The 22,760-nt window shown below is 37.2% G+C and overlaps 1 protein-coding gene and 1 long non-coding RNA gene across 3 annotated transcripts in view; one reads left to right on the top strand and one right to left on the bottom strand.

Annotated features, from left to right (window-relative positions):
* Positions 1-22,760, bottom strand: part of LOC144382370 (uncharacterized) — a 132,993-nt gene that overhangs the window by 21,288 nt on the left and 88,945 nt on the right. The gene's annotated exons all lie outside the window — the stretch shown is intronic.
* Positions 1-22,760, top strand: part of FAM186A (family with sequence similarity 186 member A) — a 75,434-nt gene that overhangs the window by 19,221 nt on the left and 33,453 nt on the right. The window contains exons 3-4 of the mRNA XM_078074002.1: positions 20,837-21,053; positions 21,971-22,141. Coding sequence (XP_077930128.1) covers positions 20,837-21,053; positions 21,971-22,141 — 388 coding nt within the window. The remainder of the gene's footprint in view (positions 1-20,836; positions 21,054-21,970; positions 22,142-22,760) is intronic.

Raw genomic sequence — 22,760 nt, 5'->3', positions numbered from 1 at the left:
GCAAAGAAGTACACAATATAATCATAAGGGGACAATCCAACAAGAAGATATAACTATTATAAATATATATGCACCCAACATGGAAGCACCCAAATACAAAAAACAGTTAATAACAAACATAAAGGAACTAATCTACAGTAATAAAGTAATAATAGGGGACTTTAACATATACTTATATCAATGGACCAATCATCCAAACAGAAAATCAACAGGGAAACAGTGGCTTTGAATGACACACTGCACCAGATGGACTTAACAGGTATAATCAGAACATTCCATCCTAAAACAGAGTACACATTCTTTTCAAGTGCCCACAGAACATTCTCCAGAAGAGATCACATATTAGGCCACAAAACAAACCTCAACAAATTCAAAAAGGTTGAAGTAACACTGTGCATCTTTCCTGAACACAATGCTATAAAACTAGAAATCAACCACAAGAAAAAAATCTGGAAAGAGCAAAATTCATGGAGGTTACATAACATGCTACTAAACAATTAATGGATCCACCTAGAAACAAAGAGCAAATAAAAAATACATGGAGACAAATGAAAATGAAAACACAATAGTCCAAAACCTTTGGGATGCAGCAAAAGCAGTTCCAAGAGGAAAGTTTATAGCAATACAGGACTACCTCAAGAAGCAAGAAAAATCTCAAATAAACAACCTAATCCTACACCTAAAGGAGCTAGAAAAAGAACAACAAACAAAATCCAAAACCAGTAGAAGGAAGGAAATAATAAGGTTTGGAGCAGAAATAAATGAAATAGAAACTAAAAAACAGTAGAACAGGTTAATGAAACCAGGAGCTGGTTCTTTGAAAAGATCAACAAAATTGATAAATCTCTAACCAGATTCATAGAAAAGAAAATTAAAAAGACACAAATAAACAAAATCAGATATAGAAGAGAAATAACAACCAATACCACAGAGATGCAAAGGATTGTAAGAGAATATTATGAAAAATTATATGCCAAAAAATTGGACAACCCATGAATATAGGTGCAAAAACTCCGAGTAAAATATTAGCAAACAAAGTGTGATAGGCAAAATTGTGTGCCCTGTACCCTACCAAAAAAAAAAAAAGACATCAGGGCCTAAACCTTGGGAACCTGTAAATGTTACCTTATATAGAAAAAAAGTCTTTGCAGATATGATTAAATTAATGATCTTAAGGTAGACACATTATCCTGGATTTTCCAGATTGGTCTTAAATGCAATCACAGTTGCTCTTATAAGAGGCAGAGGGAGATATGATACATACAGAGGAGAAGACAATATGAAGACAGAGCAGAGAGTTTTGACAATACTCAATTTAAAAACTGGAGTGATGAGGCCACAGTCAAGTAATGCCAGCAGCCACCAGAACCTGCAAGAGACAAGGGGGTGATTGTACCCAAGGGCATCCAGAAGGAGTGTGGCCTTGTTGACACCTTGATCACAGCCCAGTGACACAGACTTTAGATGTCTGGCCTGCAGAACTGTGAGACAATAAATTTCAGTTTCTTTATATCACCAATTTTGTGGAAATTTGTTAGAGCAGCCACAGGAAACTAACAAAGTGAAGCCATTAAGGAGGATAATACATTATGTTGAAATAAGGTTCATTCCAGGAAATTTATTAATGTGTTATTCACCATGTTAACAAACTAAAGGAAAAAACCATAAGATCAACTCAATAGTTGTAATAATTTTTTTTTTTGCTAAACTCAATTCATGCATGATACCTTTTAGCAAACTAGGAATAAAAAGAAATATCCTTAATTTGATAAACTGTAACTATAAAACACTTATAAGAAACATCATACTTGGGGCACCTGGGTGGCTCAGTTGGTTAAGCATCTGATTCTTGATCTCAGCTCAGGTCTTGATCTCAGGGTTGTGAGTTCAAGCCCCATGTTGTGAGTTCAAGCCCAGCACAGAGCCTACTTAAAAAAAAAAAAGAAAGAAAGAAAAGAAACATCATACTTCATGGTATAATATTAAAATTATACCCTGTAAAACGTGGATAAAGACAAGGACTCCCACCGTTATGACTTGTAGTCTCATACTTCTGGAAATTCTAGCCAACACATTGAGATAAAAAGACACAAAAAGAAGGGCACCTGGGTGGCTCAGTCAGTTAAGTACTCAACTCTTGATTTCAGCTCAGGTCATGATCTCAGGGTGGTGGGGCTGAGCCCTCTGTTGGACTCCACTCTTAGCACAGAGTCTGCTTGTCCCTCTCCCTCCCCCTCTGCACTTTCCCCTACTTGTGCACACTCTCTCTAAAATAAATAAATGAATCTTTTAAAAAAAGATGCAAAATTACTTCTCAGTCTTTTGGCTAAGATCAAGTGTAAAAAAAGATGCAAAAAGAATGAGGATTGGGAAGATCTAACATATAATTATTTGTCAAAGAAATGATTATCACACACACACACTGGAAGAATGTACAAAATATTACAATTACCAAAAAGCCCAAAAGGTTCCTGAATATAAGATCAATATCATAGATCAATTGCATTTCTATATACTTTTAAGAAAATATACCATTTATAATCTCAATAGAAATATAAGTACTATCTCAATCAGTTTGGGCTGATTGAGATAGTACTTATATAACAAAATACCATAGACAAGATGGCTTATAAACAAGAGAAAATTATTTCTCACAGTTCTGGAGCTGTGAAGTCCAAGATCAGGGTGCCAGAATTGTCAAGTTCTTGTGACAGCCCTCTCCCAGGTTGCAGACTGTTGATGTTCTACTGTGTCCTCACATGGTGGAAAGAAGAGAGTTCTCTATAATCTCTTTTATAATCCCATTCATTAGGGCTCCACTCTCAAGACCTAATCACCTACCAAAGGCCCCACCATCCTAGTACCTTCATATTGGGGGTTATGATTTCAATAGATGAATTTTGAGGGTATACAAACATTTAGGAAACTAGAAATAGCAAAAAATAATGTGCAAGATATTTATGTAGAAATTATAAAACTTTGACAAAAAATTACAAAATCTTATTGAAAGACTAATGTACATATGAAGCTAATATAACATTGTATGTCAACTATACTTAAAAAAACAGAAGAAAAAATAATGAAAGACTATAAATTGTGAGATAAACCATGTTCATGGGTAGGAAGACTCAAATATGTCAATGATCCCCAAACCAAAGTAGAGATTTAAAGCAAATCCAATCAGAATCCCAGAAAGGTAACTCATGAGGCATGACAAGGTGATTCTAAAATTTAATAGAGGAGCTAAATCCCAAGAATAGCCAAGACAATGCTAAAGAAGTACAACAAGGTATGGTACTATTCTTAAGGGAGATAAAGATTTATTATAAAGCTATTCTAGTTAAAATATTAAAACATTGGCACAGGGTTAGATAAATAAGGACTTGAAACAGAGAGCTCAGAAATAGACTGTCAAGCAATGTAATAAATGACAGAGCTGGCATTGAGTATCTGAGAGGGAAGTGGATAATACTTAATATATGATGTTGGGACAACTGGTTAAGTTTATTGAAAAATGATTTTAGTTCCTTATCTCACACTTAAATGTGAGGGAGAGTATTTTTATGACTCTAGAGTAGAGAAACACTGATGACTTCCTCTACATTAAAAAGAAGATCTTCATGGGGCGCCTGGGTGGCTCAGTCGGTTAAGCGGCTGCCTTCAGCTCAGGTCATGATCCCAGTGTCCTGGGATCGAGCCCCGCATCAGGCTCCCTGCTCGGCAGGAAACCTGCTTCTCCCTCTCCCACTCCCCCGGCTTGTGTTCCCTCTCTCGCTATCTCTCTCTCTGTCAAAAAAAAAAAAAAAACAACTTAAAAAAAAAAAAGAAGATCTTCAGGGTGCTTGGGTGGCTCAGTCGTTAAGCATCTGCCTTCCGCTCAGGTCATGATCCCAGGGTCCTGGGATGGAGTCCCTCATTGGGCTCCCTGCTCCGCGGGAAGCCTGCTTCTCCCTCTCCCACACTGCTTGTATTCCTCTCTCGCTGTCTCTCTCTCTCTGTCAAATAAATAAATATCTTAAAAAAAAAACTTTAAAATAAAAATAAATAAATCTTCTATTTATAAAATAAATATATTTATAAAAATAAATAGATCTTCTATTGATCAAAACACTATAGACGGGGCGCCTGGGTGGCTCAGTTGGTTAAGCAACTGCCTTCGGCTCAGGTCATGATCCTGGAGTCCCGGGATCGAGTCCCGCATCGGGCACCCTGCTCGGCAGGGAGTCTGCTTCTCCCTCTGACCCTCCTCCCTCTCATGCTCTCTGTCTCTCATTCTCTCTCTCTCAAATAAATAAATAAAATCTTTAAAGGAAAAAAAAAAAAACACTATAGACAGGAAGAAACAAACCACAAACTGAGAGAAGATATTTAACACCATACAACAAATTAAAAAATAGTATTCCGAATATATAAAGAATTCCTATGAACCAATAAGAAAAAATAACCCAACAGAAAAATTAACAAAAGACATAAAGTCATTTCATAGAACAGGAATTAGTCATTTCATAAACACTTAAAAAGATGATCAAGTTCATTGATTATCATGGAAATTCAAATGAAACCCATAATTGATACCATTTCACACCCACCAGATTGGCAAAAATATTTTAAAGTTTAATAATACTATATGTTGGCAGGTATGTGAAGCAATAGATATACCTTGCCATAGAAGAATAAATTGGTATGATTATTTTGTAAAACCACTCTGGCATAATCTAGGAAAGTTGAAGATGCACACATTTATAATCCTACCTTTTTTTTTATAATCCTACTTTTTTAATATTAGTTATATATCCTAACGGCACTATTGAGTAGAAATTTATTTTTATTTTTACTGATTTATTTTTTAAAGTAAGCTCTACACCCAATGTGGGGCTTGAACTCACAACCCCGAGATCAAGAGTCACACGCTCTACCCACTGAGCCAGCCAGGCACCCCTTAAAGTGAACTACATATGTAGCTTTAAATTTCCTAAAAACGGGGAGGCAAGGGAAAGATTTCAGAGTATGAGGACCCTAAGCTTACCCTGTCACATGTTTACAACTAGATATCACTCACATCCAAGTCATTAAACTGGAGAGTGATCTGAAGACTGGCAGAACAAACTTCACAACTAAACGTAGAGAAGAAGCTGCATCAGGAGAGTTTAGGAAGGGCTGCCTACAAGGGGAGGGAGCTGTGCTCATGGAGAGGGGAAAGCACCAGAGAGCCCACACAGAAAAAATGAATCCCTGTAATGTCTGGCCTTGAAAATCAAAGGGGTTGAATTCCAACAGTTTGTATAACCAGGGGGACTTGGAGCCTGGAACTTTAAAAGTCAGCTGAGTCAGCACTGAGTGAGCCAGGAGGGCCAGTAATGGCTACATCCCCACCCTTAAAGAAACAATAGCCTGAGGAGAGGCAACATAGAAACTACAGCTTGCACGACAGGAGGGAGATCTGTTGATACTGATTTTGGAGCTTGTTGGGGGGGCTTCTCTGGGAACAAGGAGCTGGCAGGCACCATTCCTCCTCCCCCCAGCATAAATACAGAGTCACCTGCAGGATGCAGCACAGCACAGATGCTTGCAACCTAGCCTGCTAGCAGTGCACCCCACCCATGAGTTCTCCTGAGGCCCACCCACTAGAAGTCCACTGGCCTGGGCAGTGGCCTCAGCACAATTTTTGTTAATGCTGCATGTGCCTTGCCCAGCTCTCTCATGCACAGACATCACCCACCCCACACACAGATGCTGCTGTACTTTGGGGAAGCCAGTCCAGGACTAGTGGCTCAGTGCAAATTTCATAATGCTGCGCACATGCCTTGCCCAGCCACTGCACACACAGACGCCTGTCACCCCAGGCTGTCACAACTATCCCTGTGCACTGTGCCCCAAGCAACCACCCAACTGTGGGGGATCCAGCTTAGGACTAGCCTCAGTGCAAATTTTGCTAACACCACTGCCCCACCCTCAAGCCTTTTTGCGGTCACATCCCCTCAGAGCCAGCCTGCCTGGATCTCACTAACATCACAGAGAGCAAGCACAGCCCACAACAAAGAGTCAGTGCAGTCACGTGGACTGCAAGGAAAAGTGACTCAGACACAATAGCAGGACACAAACAACACACATAGGAGACTCTGCTTAGGTGCCAGATTCTGGTGAACAGGGCACTGCACTGCAGGGCACTCCAGGACCACCTCTTCATAAAAATCACTACCTTCAAGAGCAGAAGACATAGCTGATTTTCTTAACAGAGAGAAACAAACAGAGAGGAAACAGAGAAATATGTCCCAAATGAAAAAGACAAAAATCACAGCAAGCGATCTAAGTGAAAGAGAAATAAGTAATATACCTGGTACAGAATTTGAAGTAATGATCATAAAGACACTCACTGGACTTTAGGAAAGGGTGAGGGACATCACTGAGACCCTTGACAAGAGATAAAAACATATCAGAGACAAAGAAATCAGTAAATGAAATTAAAAATACAATAGATGGAATAAATAGTAGGCTACAGGAAGTAGAGGAACAAATCAGTGACCTGGATGATAGAATAATGGAAAGCAATAGAACTGAACAGGTGAAAGACGAACAAATACTACATAGAGATAGAGAACTCAGTGACTCCATCAAACTAAAAACATTTGCATTGTAGGGACCCCATAAGGAGGAGAGAGAGAAAGGGGGACAGAAAATGTATTTGAAGAAATAATATCTGAAAACTTCTTGATCTGAGGAGGGAAACAGAGATCCAGATTCAGGAAGCACAGAGATCCCCCCAAAAATTCAACTCAAGGAGGTCCATACCAAGACACAGTATTACAATGGCAAAAAAATGTGAAAAAGAATTTTAGAGGTTGCAAGAGGAAAGAAGACAGTTACATACAAAGGGAAACCCCATAAGACTAACAGCTGATTTTTTCCCCAGAATCTTTGCAGACGAGAAGGGAGTGGCATGATGTGTTCAAAGTGCTGGAAGGGACTTTACCCAACAAAGCTATCATTCAGAATAGAAGGAGAGAAAGAGTTTCCCAGACAAACAAACGTTAAAAGAATTCATGACCACTAGGGGTGCCTGGGTGTCTCAGTCGGTTAAGCAGCTGCCTTCAGCTCAGGTCATGATCCCAGGGTTCTGAGATAGAGCCCCAGGTCGGGCTTCAGGGAGCCTGCTTCTCTCTCCCCCCCTGCCGCTCCCTCTGCTTATGTGTTCTCTCTCTCTCTCTCTCTCTCTCTGTCAAATAAATAAATAAAATCTTAAAAAAAAAAAAAAAAGCCTAACACCAGCAGATGGAAGGAAATAATAAAGATTTTAGCAGAAATAAATGATATAGAAACTAAAAAAAACCCCACAAAAACAACAACAACAAAGAACAGCTCAATGAAACCAGGAGCTGGTTCTTGGAAAAGATCAACAAAAATGATAAACCTCTAGCCAGGCTCCTCTAAAAAAAAAGGACCCCAAATCACCAGTGAAATAGAAGAAATAACAACCAACGCCAGAGAAATACAAACAATTGTGAGAGAATATTATTAAAAACTATATGCCAACAAATTAAACAACCTAGAAGAAATGGATAAATTCCTAGAAACAATTAACCTCCCAAAACTGAAGCAGGAAGAAATAGAAAATGTGAACAGACCAATTACCAGCAAGGAGATTGAATCAGTAATTAAAAAAACTCCCAACAAACAAAAGTCCAGGACTAGACATTTTCACAGGCAAATTCTATCAAACATTTAAAGAAAAGGTAATACCTATTCTTCTCAAATAACTCCAAAAAATAGGGAAAGGAAAACTTCCAAATTCATTCTATGAGGCAAGTATCACCCTGATACCAAAACCAGATAAGACACCATAAAAAAGGAGAACTATAGGCCAATATCTCTGATGAATATAGTTGCAAAAATCCTCAACAAAATACTAGCCAACAGAATCCAAGAATACGTTAAAAAAAAAATCATTCACCACAATCAAGTGGGATTTATTCCCAGGATGCAAGGGTGGTCAATATTTGCAAATCAATCAATATAATATATCACATCAATAAGAGAAAGGATAAAAACCATATGATCACCTCAATAAATGCCGAAAAAGCATTTGACAAAGTACAACACCCATTCATGATAAAAGCCCTCAACAAAGTAGGGCTGCAGGGGATATATCTCAACATAATAAAGGCCATATATGAAAAACCCACAGCTAACATCATACTCAATGGTGAAAAACTGAGAGCTTTTCTCCTAAGGTCAGGAACAAGACAAGGATGTCCACTCTTACCACTTTTATTCAACATAGTACTGGAAGTTTTAGATATAGCAACCAGACAAGAAAAAGAAATGAGGTATTCGTATTGGTAAGGAAGAAATTAGACTGTCACTATTTGCAGATGACATGATACTATATATAGAAAACCTTAAAGAGGGATGCCTGGGTGGCTCAGTCAGTTGAGCATCTGCCTTTGGCTCAGGTGATCCCAGGGTCCTGGGATCAAGCCCTGCATCAGGCTCCCTGCTCAGCGGGGAGCCTGCCTCTCCCTCTGCCAGATCCTCCCGCTGCTTGTGCTCTCTCTCTGTCAAATAAGTAAAATCTTAAAAAAAAAGAAAAGAAAACCTTAAAGACTCCACCAAAAAACTGCTAGAACTGATAATTTATCAGAATTCAGTAATGTTGCAGGATACAAAATCAATGTGTGGAAATCTGTTGCATTTCTATACACAAATAATGAAGCAGCAGAAAGAGAAATTAAGACAATGATTTCATTTACAACTGCACCAAAAATAATAAGATACCTAGGAATAAACCTAACCACAGAGGTGAAAGACCTGTACTCTGAAAACTATAAAACACTGATGAAAGAAATGGAAGATGACACAAAGAAATGGAAAGACATTCCTTGCTCATGGGTTGGAAGAATAAATACTGTTAAAATGTTTGTATTATTCAAAGTAATCCACACATTTAATGCAATCCCTATCAAAATACCAAGAGCATTTTTCATAGAACTAGAAGGAAAAATCCTAAAATTTATATGGAACCACAAAAAACCCTGAATAGACAAGGCAATCATGGGAAGAAAAAAAAAAAAAGAGCAAAGCTGGAGGTATCCAATTCCAGATTTCAAGTTATACTACAAATCTGTAGTAATCAAAAGAGCAAAGAGCATGGCACTGGCACAAAAAGACACATAGATCAATGGAACAGTATAGAAAGCTGAGAAACAAACCCACAATTATATGGTCAATTAATCTTTGACAAAAGAGGCAAGAATATGTAATGGGAAGAAAGATAGTCTCTTCAACAAATGGTATTAGGAAAACTGGACAGCTATAGGCAACAGAATGATCCTGGACTACTTTCTTACACCACACGCAAAAATAAACTCAAAATGGATTAAAGACCTAAATGTGAGACCTGAAACCATAAACATTTTAGAAGAGAGCACAGGCAGTAATTTCTCTGACATCAGCTGTAGCAACATTTTTCTAGATATATGGCAAAGGAAATAAAATAAAAAGCCATTGGGATTACATCAAAATAAAGAGATTGTGTACAGCGAAGGAAACAATCAACAAAACTAAAGGGCAACCTACTGAATGGGAGAAGATATTTGCAAATGACATATCCAATAAAGGGTTTGAATAAAAAATATAGAAAGAACTGATACAACTCAATTCCCAAAAACCAAATAATCCAATTACCAAATAGGCAGAAGACATGAACAGACATTTCTCCAAAGACATCCACATGGCCAACAGACACAAGAAAAGATGCTCAATCTCACCCATCATCAGGGAAATACAAATCAGAACTACAATAAGCTATCACCTCACACCTGTCAGAATGGCTAAAATCAAAAACACAGGAAATAACAAATGTTGGTGAGGCTGTGGAGAAAAAGGAACCCTCCTGCACTATTGATGGGAATGCAAGCTGGTGCAGCCACTGTGGAAAACAGTATGGGGGTTCCTCAAAAAACTAAAAATAGAACTACCCTAGGATCCAGGAATTGCACTGCTGGGTATTTGCCCCCAAATACAAAACACTAATTCAAAGGGATACAAGCACCCCTATTTTTATAGCAGCATTATTTACAATAGCCAAACTATGGAAGCAGCCCAAGTGTCCATCAACCGATGAATGGATAAAAAGATGTGATACACACACACACACACACACACAGAAATATTATTCAGCCATAAAAAATGAAAACTTGCCATTTGCAACAACATGGAGCTAGAGAGTATAATGCTAAGTGAAATAAGTCAGTCAGAGAAAGACAAATACCATATGATTTCACTCATACGCAGAATTTAAGAAACAAACAAAAAAACAAGCAACAGAGAAAAAAAAAGGAGAGAGAGAGATGAACCAAGAAACAGACTCATAGCTATAGAGAACAAACTGATGGTTACCAGAGCGGGGAGGGGTGGTAGGTAAAATAGGCTATGGGGATTAAGGAGTATACTTGTCACGATGAGCAGTGGGTGATGTATGGAATTGTTGAATCACTATATTGTACACCTGAAACTAACATAACAGTGTATGTTATTTATACTGGAATTTAAAACAAAATATTTTAAACATTTCCTAGAAACCACAATATAAAAACTAAGGAGATGAAGGTGAGATTAATAATTTATTTTATCCCAAATACTATCATTTCAACATTTAATTAATGTAAAAATTAGTAATGAGATATACGTTGTTTTCATTACTAAGTCTTTGAAATCTAGCATGTATTTTGTACTTATAGTACATCTCAAATTGCATGGTAAATTTTCATTAGAAATAGTTGGTCTATATTTAGATTTCATAAGATTTATTGTTGAAAAAGTAGATCCACATATCAAGATCTTCCAAACCTAAAATTTTTCCAATAAATGTGTAACATGTTAGTTTTTAAATTTAAATTTGTTTAATTTAATTTAAAATGTATTTCCTGTCACACTTGCCTTGTTACAGTTGCTCGGTAGCTCCATATAGCACAGCTCTAGAAAAACTCTGGCATATATGCACCAGGAGGAATGTTCAGAAATGTCTGTATCATCATTTATAAAAGCAAAATACTGGTAACAAATCAATACAGGAATGGATAAGTAAATAAGTGTATTTGCACAATAAAAAACAGAATCAGTGAGGGGCGCCTGGGTGGCTCAGTCGTTAAGTGCCTGCCTTCGGCTCAGGTCATGATCCCAGGGTCCTGGGATCGAGCCCCACATCGGGCTCCCTGCTCAGCGGGAAGCCTGCTTCTCCCTCTCCCACTCGCCCTGCTTGTGTCCCCTCTCTTGCTCTCTCTTTCTCTCTCTGTCAAATAAATAAGTAAAATATTTAAAAAACCCAGAATCAGTGAAAATGAATGAACTATAGATATACACTTCAACATAGAGAAACTTGAAAACACAATGTTGAGGGGAAAAAAGCAAGTTACAGAAATATATAGAGAATGATTCAAAAGAACAGGCAAAACTACACTCTATTGTCTAGAGATATGTGCGTGTGTGTCTGCTGTAGGGGAGGCAAAACTTTATTCATTTTAGGTTTTCAGCTAGGACTCTTGAAAAGACAGATTAACAAAAGAATAACAGTTTATTAACGAGTGTAGTACACAGCATATAGAAGAAACCTAAACAAAGAGTAACTCAAAGTGGCTTATAATAGCATCTTCAACAAAGAATAACAAATTTGTGGAGAAATGACAAGACAAAGGAAAGCAATGGCAGCGAACTATGGGAAGGTATGGGAGAAAACTAATGGAGTCAGGCTTATTTGCAGATTCCTTTGGTGTTGATAAATCTGTCTTCAATACAAAGAGTTTTATCCTGCCATTAGGCAGAAAAGAAGTACGGTAGAGTGAGGTTTTTCTGCATTTGCTGCTTCTTATTTGCCTTCGGTTCAATAGTTTTTATGTCAAAGAGGTATATTTTGGGGTAACATACTCTGGTTTCTCTCTGCTAAAACAAATTTCTACAACCAGGGTGGTATAAAACAACAGACCTTCATTCTCTCACTGTACTAGAAGATCAGATGTCTGAAATGTGGGTCACTGGGCTGAAATCAAGATGTCAGCAGGGTTGCATTCTCTATGGACTCTCCCTCAGACAGAATCCATTCCTTGCTTCTTTTAGCTTCTGGTGGCTGCCAGCATTCCCTGGCTGTGGCTGCATCACTCCAGTCTTCAAGGCCAGCAGCTTCACATCTCTCTCTGCCCCATCTTCACACTGAGCCTTCTCTGTATGTGTCTGTATGATCTCAACTTCTGCCTCCCTCTTAAAAGGACACTTGTGATTGTAATAGAGCTCACTGAGACAATTAAAAAACAATCTCTCCACCTCAAGATCATTAATTTAATCACATCTGCAACGACTGTTTTTCCATGTGAAGTAACATTTTGCACATTCCAGGGACTATGACCTGATACCTTTGGGGGAGGGTCATCATTAAGTCTATTACAGTATTAAAAGTATAGATAAAATTCAGGATAGTAGTTATCTCTGGGCATTAGGAAAGGGATACTGTTGATAGGGGGGGCACAGGAGCCTTTAAAAATATTGTTTCTTCAGCTGGACAATGGATACATAAGTGTTCATTTGGCTTTCACCTGCATCTCAGGTTCTATCCTGCTTTAGATAAGATGCTCAAATTACGGTGATTCCTCTACCCACTCTCTTACTTTGAATCTTTGACCCCTGTGGCACATAGTAAGTACTTAATAACCAGTAATATTTATAGTGTTTACCATGTTACCTATGGTAAAATTTTATCTATAGATCATCTCATTTAATCCCCATGATAATCCAATATGAATAGGTATTATTCTTAATCCTATTTCACAGATGAGAAAAATGAGATTTTTGAGGCTTGCCTTAAAGTCATAGTTGTTATATGGAATCAAATCCAGATAGTCTGATTTTACTTCCTGTACATTTTTTTTAATTGGATAATTTTTTTAAATTAAGGTAAAATTCATGTATAATAAAATTCACCCTTTTGGTGTCTTGTTCTGGGAGTTTTGACAAAGGCATACAGATGTGTAACCACCAAAATCCATATTTAAAATCTCCTCAAAAAATTCTCCTGTGCCCTTTTGTTGTCAACCCTCCCCTACCCCTGACAGCCATTAGTTTTCTGTGCCTATAGTTTTCCCTTTCTTGAATGCCTTATAAATCGAATTACCCTATGTAGTCATTTGAATCTGTTTTAGGATAAAATATTCATTTAGCAGTTGAAGGATATTTGGGTTGTTTCCAGTTTGGAGCAATTATGAATAAAGTCACTACAAACATTCATGCATTAATTCTTGTATAAACATAAGTTTTCATTTCTCTTGAGTGAATACCTAGCAATGGTATAGCTAGGTCATATGGAACCATACATTTACAAGAAATTGCCAAACTGTTATCTTAAGTGGCTTAACTATTATTATTTTGTTAGATTTATACCTACATATTTCATGTTTTTAGTGTAATTGCAAATGGTAGTTTTACTAAATTTCAATTTCCAATTTATTGCTAGCTTATAGAAATACAGTTTCGATTTTTTTTTTAAGATTTATTTATTTTAGAGAGAGAGAGCACCAGCAGGAGGGGTAGAGGAAGAGGGACAGAGAGAATCTCAAGCAGACTCCCTGCTGAGTACAGAGCCCAACTCAGTCAGGGCTTGATCCCACAACCCATGAGATCACGACCTGAGCCAAAACCAAGAGTCAGATTCTCAACCAACTGCACCACCCAGGTGCCCCTACAGTTTTGATTTTTGTATACTGGTCTCCTATCCTGTGAACATGTTAATGATAGCTTTTTTGTAGATTCTTTGGGAGTTTTTACATAAACAGTATTTTTGTCTGTAAATAAAAACCGTTTTATTTCTCCCTTTCCAATCTTTATTCTTTTATTTCTTTTTCTTTCCTTATTGCAATAGGTAGGACCTTTTATAATGTTGAATGTAAGTGATTAGAGCAGAATCCTTAGAGCACTTTAGACTTGCACCATTAAGTATGATGCTAACTATACATTTTTTGTAAATTCTCTTTATCATTGTGTGTATATATCATATTTTGTTTATCCATTCATTAATCACTGGGCCCTTGGATTGCTTCCACCTCTATGCTACTGTGAGTAATGCTGCTATGAACATAGGAGGACAAACATTTGTTCAAATCCCTGCTTTAAATTCTTTATATACCTAGAGTGGAATTGTTGGATCATATGGTAATTTAATTTTTAATTTTTTGAGGAACCACCATACTGTTTTCCATAGTAGCTGCACCATTTTATATTCCCACCAACAGTACACAAGAGTTCCAATTTTCTACATCCTCATCAACCTTTATTATTTTCTGTATTATTATTTTTTTAATAGTAGCCATCCTAACGGGTATGATGTGATATCTCATTGTAGTTTTGATTTGCATTTCCTTAAAGATTATGATGTTAAGCTTCTTTTCATATGCTCGTCAGCCATTTGTATATCGTTTCTGAATGTTTATTTACATCCTTTGCCCATTTTTGGGATGCCTGAGTGGCACAGTTGGTTAAACATCCAACACTTGGTTTCAGCTCAGGTCGTGATTTCAGGATTGAGCCCTGTGTCGGGCTCTGGACTCAGTAGAGTCTGCTTGAGACTCTTTCTGACCGTTCCCCCCTCTCTAAAATAAATCGTTAAATCTTTCGCCCATTTTCAAATTGAGTCATTATTTTTTTTAATGTTGAGTTGTAGGAGTTCCTTATGTATTATGGATATTAACCCCTTATCAGAGATATGACTTGCAAATATTTTCTTCCATTCCATAGGTTGCCTTTTCAATCTGTTGACTGTGTCCTTTGATGCACAAAAGCTTTACAGTTGATTTAGCCCAATTTATTTTTACTTTTGTTGCCTGTAGTTTTGGTGTCAAATCCAAGAAGTCATTGCCAAATCCAATATCATGAAGATTTTCCCTCTACGTTTTCTTCTGCTTTATAACTTTAGGTCTTATGCTTAGTTTTTTTTACCCACTCTGAGTTAATTTTTGTATATGCTGTAAGGTAATGGCCCAACTTCATCCTTTTGCATGGATCTCCAGTTTTCCCGACACTATTTGTTGAAAGACTGCTTTTTCCCCATTGAATGGTCTTGGCACCCTTATCAAAAATCATTTGAGGGGCACATGGTCGCTCAGTCAGTTGAGCATCCAACTCTTGATTTTGGCTCAGGGTGGTGGGATCGAGCTCTGTGTCAGGCTCTGAGCTCAGCAGGGAGTCTGCTTGGGATTCTCTCTCTCCATTTCCCTCTGCCACTCCCCCTGCTCTCTTTCTCTCTCTCTCAAATGGATAAATAAATATTTTTTAAAAAACCATTTGACCATATATGCAGAAGTTTATTTCTGGGCACTCTACTCTGTTCTTTTGGTCTATATATCTGTCTTTATGTCAGTATTCTGTTTTAATTACCATTGCTTTTGTACTAGGATTTAAAAATGAGAAGTGTGTGCTTTCCAATTTTATTCTTCTTTCTCAAGACTATTTTGGGTATTCAGGGTACCTTGAGACTCCATATGAATTTTAGAATGGATTTTTCTACTTATGCAAAAAATACTATTGGAATTTTAATAGGGATTGCATTAAATCTGTAGATCAGTTTTGGTAGTATTGATGTCTTAACAATATTAAGTCTTCCATTCCATGAACATGGAATGTCTTTCCATTTATTTGTGTTTAATTTCTTCTGAACATTTTGTAGTGAAAATTACAAGTGTACAAGTCTTCCACCTCCTTGGTTAAGTTTATTCCTAGTATTTTATTCTTTTGATACTATTGTAAATGGATTTGTTTTCTTAATTTCCTTTTCAGATTGTTCATTTTTGGTGTATAACAACACAATTGATTTTTGGGTGTGATTTCATATCCCACAACTTTAGCTGAATTCATTTACTAGTTCTAACAGTTTTTTTCCCCTCTAGATAATTTGCATTTTATTTATTTTTTAATTTTACTTTACTTAAATTCAATTAATTAACATATAGTGTATTATTAGTTTCAGAAGTAGAGTTCAGTGATTCATCATTTGCATGTAACACCCAGTGCTCATTACATCACATACCTTCCTTAATGCCCATCACCCAGTTAGTTACCCCATACTCCCCAACCACCTCCCCTCCAGCAACCCTCAGTTTGTTTCCTATAGTTAAGAGTCTCTTATGGTTTGTCTCCCTCCCTGATTTCATCTTATTTTATTTTTCCCTCCCTTCCCCTGTGATTCTGTTCTGTTTCTTAAATTCCACATATGAGTGAAATCATATAATTGTCTTTCTCTGATTAACTTATTTCACTTAGCATAATACCCTCTAGTTCCATCCACATCATTGTAAATGGTAAGATTTTTTTTTTCCAAGATTTTATTTATTTATTTGACAGAGAGAAAGAGCACAAGCAGGGAGAAGCAGGCTCCCCGCTGAGCAGGGAGCCCGATGCGGGGCTCGATCCCAGGACCCTGGGATCATGACCTGAGCCAAAGGCAGATGCTTAACTGACTGAGCCACCCAGGTGCCCCAAGATTTCATTTTTTCTGATGGCTGATTAATATTCCATTATATATATATATATCACATCTTTATCCATTCATCTGTTGATGGACATTTGAAAAAATACAGCATCCTTTCTCTATTAAAACTCTCTGCAGTGTAGGGATAGAGGGAACATACCTCAATATCATAAAAGCCATATACAGGGGCACCTGTTCTTTTGGTCTATATATACAAAGCCATATACAAAAAGCCATATACAAAAAGCACACAGCAAAAATCATTCTCAATGGGGAAAAACTGAGAGCTTTTCTGCTGTCAGGAACATGACAGGGATGTCCACTCTCACCACTGCTGTTCAACATAGTACTCAGCAGTCAGACAACAAAAAGAAATAAAAGGCATCCAAATTGGCAAAGAAGTAGTCAAACTCTCAATCTTCACAGATGACATGATACTCTATGTGGAAAACCCAAAAGACTCCACCCAAAAATTGCTAGATCTCATACAGGAATTCAGCAAAGTGGCAGGATATAAAATCAATGCATAGAAATCAGTTGCATTTCTATACACTGAGACAGGAGAAAGAGAAATTAAGGTATCAATCCCATTTACAATTGCACCAAAAACCATAAGATACCCAGGAATAAACCTAACCAAAGAGGCAAGGGATCTGTACTCTGAAAACTATAGAACACTTATGAAAGAAGTTGAGAGTGACACAAAGAAATGGAAAAACATTCTATGCTTCATGGATTGGAAGAACAAATATTGTTAAAATGTCTATGTTACCCAGAGCAACCTACACATTCAATGCACTCCCTAACAGTTTTTTCATGTGTGTAATCTTTAGGGTTTTCTACATATAAGATTATATCATCTGAAAACAGATACAATTTTATTTCCTCCTTTCCAATTTGGATGTTTTTTATTATTTCTTTTTCTTGCCTAATTGTTCTTCGCTAAAACTTAGAGTAATATGTTGACTAGAAGTGGTGAAAGTGGGCATCCTTGCCTTGTTCCTGACTTTAGAGGAAAACCTTTCAGTCTTTCACTATTGAGAATATTACCTCTGGATTTTTCTTTGGCTTTTAAAAAATATATATTTATTTATTTGAGTATGGGGAGGGGCAGAGAGAGGGGGAGACAAGCAGACTCCCCGCTGAGCGGGGAGCCCAACATGGGGCTCAATCCTAGGACCCTGAGATCATGACCCAAGCCAAAACCAAGAGTCAGGCACTTAACCGACTAAGCCACCCAGGTGCCCCTCTAGATTTTTCATATATATTTTTTATCATGTTCGGGAAGTTTCTATCTATTCCATGTTTTTTGTATGCTTTTATCATGAAAAGGTGTTAAATTTTGTCAAATGCTTTTTCTGCATCAATTGAAATGATCATGTGGTGTTTTTCCTAGGATTCTGTTAATTTGGTATATTTCATTGATTGGCTTTCATATGTTGAACCATTCTTACATTCCGGGAAAAAATCCCACTTACCCATAATGTATAATCCTTTTAATGTGCTGTTGAATTCTGTTTGAGAGTATTTTGTTGAGGATTTTTGCGTCAATATTCACCAGGGATGTTGGTCTATAGTTTTCTTTCTTCCTCTCTTTCTCTCTTTATTCCCTTCCTTTTTTCTTTCTTTCTTTCTTTCCTTTTCTTTTCTTCTCTTTCTTTCTTTCCTTTTGTTTGTTCATTCGTTCTTTTTGTAGTGTCTTTATCTGGCCTTGGTATCAGGGTAATGGCCTCAAAGAATGAATTAGGAACTGCTACTGCCTCTTTAGTTTTCTGGAAGAATTTATGAGGACTTGGTATTGTTTTTTTCCTTCACCACTGTGCTATGGGTTAGCTTGTAGTGTTATTTTTTCATCACTTGGCTTATCAAACTTTGTCTCCACTCTCCTGTGTTCCTGACTTAAATTATTTGCTGCAATTGCATCTCCCTCCCCTCCCTCCCTCCCTCCCTCCCTCCCTCCCTTCCTTCCTTTCGTTCTTTTGCATCATCTCTGTTTCTAATTGCAATATTTCCAGCACCTAAATATCTGATTATTCCTTTTCCATGATGGGTTTGCAAAAATCCAAATCTTACTCTTATTGTAAGGAGTATAGAAAGAGCTGTTTGTCTGAAACCAAATTGAAAGAGTAATAAAGTTGGAAAAGGTGGAGTGGTGGTTCATTATCTATCATATTCACTGTGCCCTTTTAAAATATTTTAACATCCCTTTCATTCCTGGGATGAAATTCATAGATAAAATATCTATACTCATACTTTAAATAATTAATATAAGTGTGAGGGTAAATAAAGGGAAAGTAATTTCTTTTTTTTTTAGGAAAGTAATTTCTAATAACAAGTATTTCAATTTGTAAATTCTAGGTCAAACTTCACTAGAAGACATAATAAAGAAGTAGACAGAGGCTTACACCTACATGTAGAATTAAAATAAGAGTGAAAGCTACAAATGTAGGTTGATACAAATCCATTTGTTGAAGAGACTGTCTTTTCCCATTGCATATTCTTTCTCACTGTGTCAAAGATAATTGACCATATATTTGTGGGTTTATTTCTGGGCTCTCTATAGTGTCATTGACCCATGTGTCTATTTTTGTTCCAGCACCATACCATTTTGATTACTACAGCTTTATTTTTTTTTTAATATTTATTTATTTGAGGGGCACCTGGGTGGCTCAGTCATTAGGCATCTGCCTTCAGCTCAGGTCATGATCCCAGGGTTCTGGGATCCAGTCCCACATGAGGCTCCCTGCTCGGCAGGAAGCCTGCTTCTCCCTCTCCCACTCCCCGTGCTTATGTTCATGCTCTTGCTATCTCTCTCTCTGTCAAATAAATAAATAAATAAATAAATAAATAAATAAAATCTTTTTTTTTTTAAGATTTTATTTATTTATTTGACACAGAGAGAGAAAGCACAAGTAGGCAGGGAGGCAGGCAGAGAGAGAGGGAGAAGCAGGCTCTCCGCTGAGCAGGGAGCCGGACGTGGGGCTCGATCCCAGGACCCAGGGATCATGACCTGAGCCGAAGGCAGCCGCTTAACCGACTGAGCCACCCAGGCGCCCCAATAAATAAAATCTTTAAAAATTTTTTATTTATTTGAGAGAGAGAGACAGCGAGAGAGCACAAGCAGGGGGAGCAGTAGAGGGAGAGGGAAAAGCGGGCTCCATGCTCAGTGGGGAGCCCGATGTGGGGCTCAATCCCAGGACCCTGGGATCATGACCTGAGCCGAAGGCAGACGCTTAACTGACTGAGCCACCCAGGTGCCCCACTACACCTTTACAGTATAACTTAAAATCTGAAATTTTACCCCCTGCTTTGTTCTTCCTTCTCAAGATTGCTTTGGTTATGTAGGGTCTTTTGTGGTTGCATACAAATTTTAGTATTATTTGTTCTGGTTCTGTGAAAAATGCTATTGGTATTTTGATAGGGATTGAATTGAATCTGTAGATTGCTTGTGTAGTATGGACATTTTAACAATATTAATTCTTCCTATACATGAACATGGAATATCTTTCCATTTATTTGTGCCATCAATTTATTTCATGAATGTTTTAAAGTTTTCAGAGTACAGGTCTTTCACCTCTTTGGTTAAGTTTATTCATAGGTGTTTTATTCTTTTTGGTACAATTGTAAATGGGATTATTTTCTTAATCTCTCTTTCTGCTACTTCATTATTAGTCTATAGAAATGCTACCATTTTCTGGGTATTAATTTTGTATCCTGCAACTTTACTCAATTCATTTAGTACTTCTAATAGTTTTTTTTTTTGGTGGAGTCTTAAGGTTTTCTATATATAGTATCATGTCATCTGCAAATACTGACAGTCTAATTTCTTCCTGACCAATATAGATGCGTCATTTCTTTTTCTTGTCTGACTGCTGTGGCTAGGACTTCCAGAACTTTGTTGAATAAAAGCGGTGAGAGTGGACATCTTTGTCTTATTCCTGATCTTAAAGGAAAAGTTCTCAGTTTTTCACTATGGAGTATAATGTTAGCTGTGGGGTTTTTTTTCAAGATTTTATTTATTTATTTGAGAGAGAGAATGAGAGACAGAGAGCATGAGAGGGAGGAGGGTCAGAGGGAGAAGCAGACTCCCCGCTGAGCAGGGAGCCCGATGTGGTACTCGATCCCAGGATTCCAGGATCATGACCTGAGCTGAAGGCAGTCGCCTAACCAACTGAGCCACCCAGGAGCCCCAGCTGTGGGTTTTTCATATATGGCCTTTATTATGTTGAGATATGTTCCTCTAAACCCACTTTGTTGAGAGTTTTTATGAACAGATGTTCAATTATGTCAACAAACTGAGAATTTATTAATATATCCCCCTTCTTATTCTTATAGGACATTAACATGCAGCTGACTGACATAATGCTCAATGTGCAGCGGATAATAAATCGCTACACTCTTGATGAGAACGTGCACTCTGGAAGAAAAATCTCCCTTACAGAACATAAGAAACGGAGAGGAAATTTCCTGGAGAAAATAGTTACTTATGCTAAGAATGCTGAAATTAGAGAAAAGACTCTTGTGTACATCCTGGCCTGGTTGGAAGAATGGAGTAAGTTTCCAGAGGTGGTTCAAAGGAAAACCATTAAGTTAATGAAAAAGCTAGAGAATAGGATCTATAAATTTTAAAGGATTAATCAGATTAAAGAAGACTAATGAGGTTATTGAGAAAACAGTTATCCACTGTTTCAGTAAGAATAAAATAAGAAAAATATAGTCCTGCTCACTTAATGTCAGCTATTCTGGGCTCCTTGCTTTTCTTCAAGCAAGCCAGCATGTCCCTGCCCAGTATCTTTGTGCTTGCTATCCCTTTGCCTGGAACATTGTCCACAAGCAGCCACGTGGCTCATTCTCTGCTTATATCTCACTTTAAAATGATGTGTTCTCTGACCATCTCCATTCCCTACTCCTGGGCACTGTCCATTACGCTTTACTCTTTATTTTTGTCTGTAGCATTTCTTACCATCTGACATACTACATAACTAATTTTTGTCTGTCTCCTTTCACTAGAATGCAAGCAGTATGAAGTCAGGGAATTTGTTTTATTTAGTGCTGTATCCTCAGTATCTAGAACAATACATGACAAAGGAGACATTGGTTAAATGAAAGAATGAATAAGCTTAGAATACAAAAAGGGGATGTCATTAAGTTGCAAGAAATAACATGTAACGAGGGTTTTAAAATACGATAACTTATGAAAGGAGTTAATTGGGTTTAGTTCCTCAATATTAAAACACATGCTCACATTTTTAGATACCAGAGTATTTTCATGTCCAAGATTTATTGTTCAGCTTTCTATTCCAAGTCTCTTCCTTTTTCATTTCTTCATAGAGAAAAGCTTCAGAATAGCAATAAGTGTGAGATATCTACATTCCCCAATACTATAATATGGAGTAGTTGGCCAATATTATAAGCCTATATGGTTATAATTATTTTTCTGCACAGAAGTATTTTTTTACTCTCTTCAAGATGCCATTTTGTCTGAGATGACTGCAGTTGGTATTGAGGAACACCACCACTGGATAGCACAAATGGAGTTTTTACCAGAAACGTTCAAAGCTATTGAGAACAATGTCAAGATACTGAGTAGAATTAGTGTATCTTTGCTTGAAGAAAAGAAGAGACAAAAGAAAAAAATAAGTAAGGGTGCTTTAAGACATTGGAAACAGATTTGACTTTTTTCTAAAAAATGGCTTTATTAAGGTACAATTTACATACCATAAAACTCATATATGTTAAGTGTACAATTCAATGAGTTTTAATAAATTTAGAGTTGTGTAACTCACCACAATTCAATTTTAGAACATTTCCTTCATCCCAAAAAGATCCCTCATGCCCATTTGCAATCAATCCTCTTTCCCACCCCAGTCCCAGACATGCACCAATCTATTTTCTGTTTCAATAGGTTTGCCTTTTTTGGATGTTTCATAAGATGGAATCATATTATATGTGTTTTTTTTTTAAATATCTGGTTTCTTTTATTTAACATAATGGTTTTGAGATTCAGCCATGTTATAGGATGTATTAGTAGTTTCTTTCTATTACCAATTGTATCTCACTGTTTGCATATACCACATTTTGTTTACCTACTCACCAGTTCATGGACATTGGAATGTTTCTACATTTGACTTTTATGAATAATGCTGATATGAACACACATGTATAAGTCTTTGTGTGGACATATGTTTTCATTTCTTTCGGGTAGATACCCAGGAGTAGAATTTCTGGGTCATTTATCAATTGCTGGTAAGTTTATGCT

This window comes from Halichoerus grypus, chromosome 6, assembly GCF_964656455.1.
Source record: "Halichoerus grypus chromosome 6, mHalGry1.hap1.1, whole genome shotgun sequence".
NCBI lineage: Eukaryota > Metazoa > Chordata > Mammalia > Carnivora > Phocidae > Halichoerus > Halichoerus grypus.
This window is presented reverse-complemented; position numbering and strand designations above follow the sequence as displayed.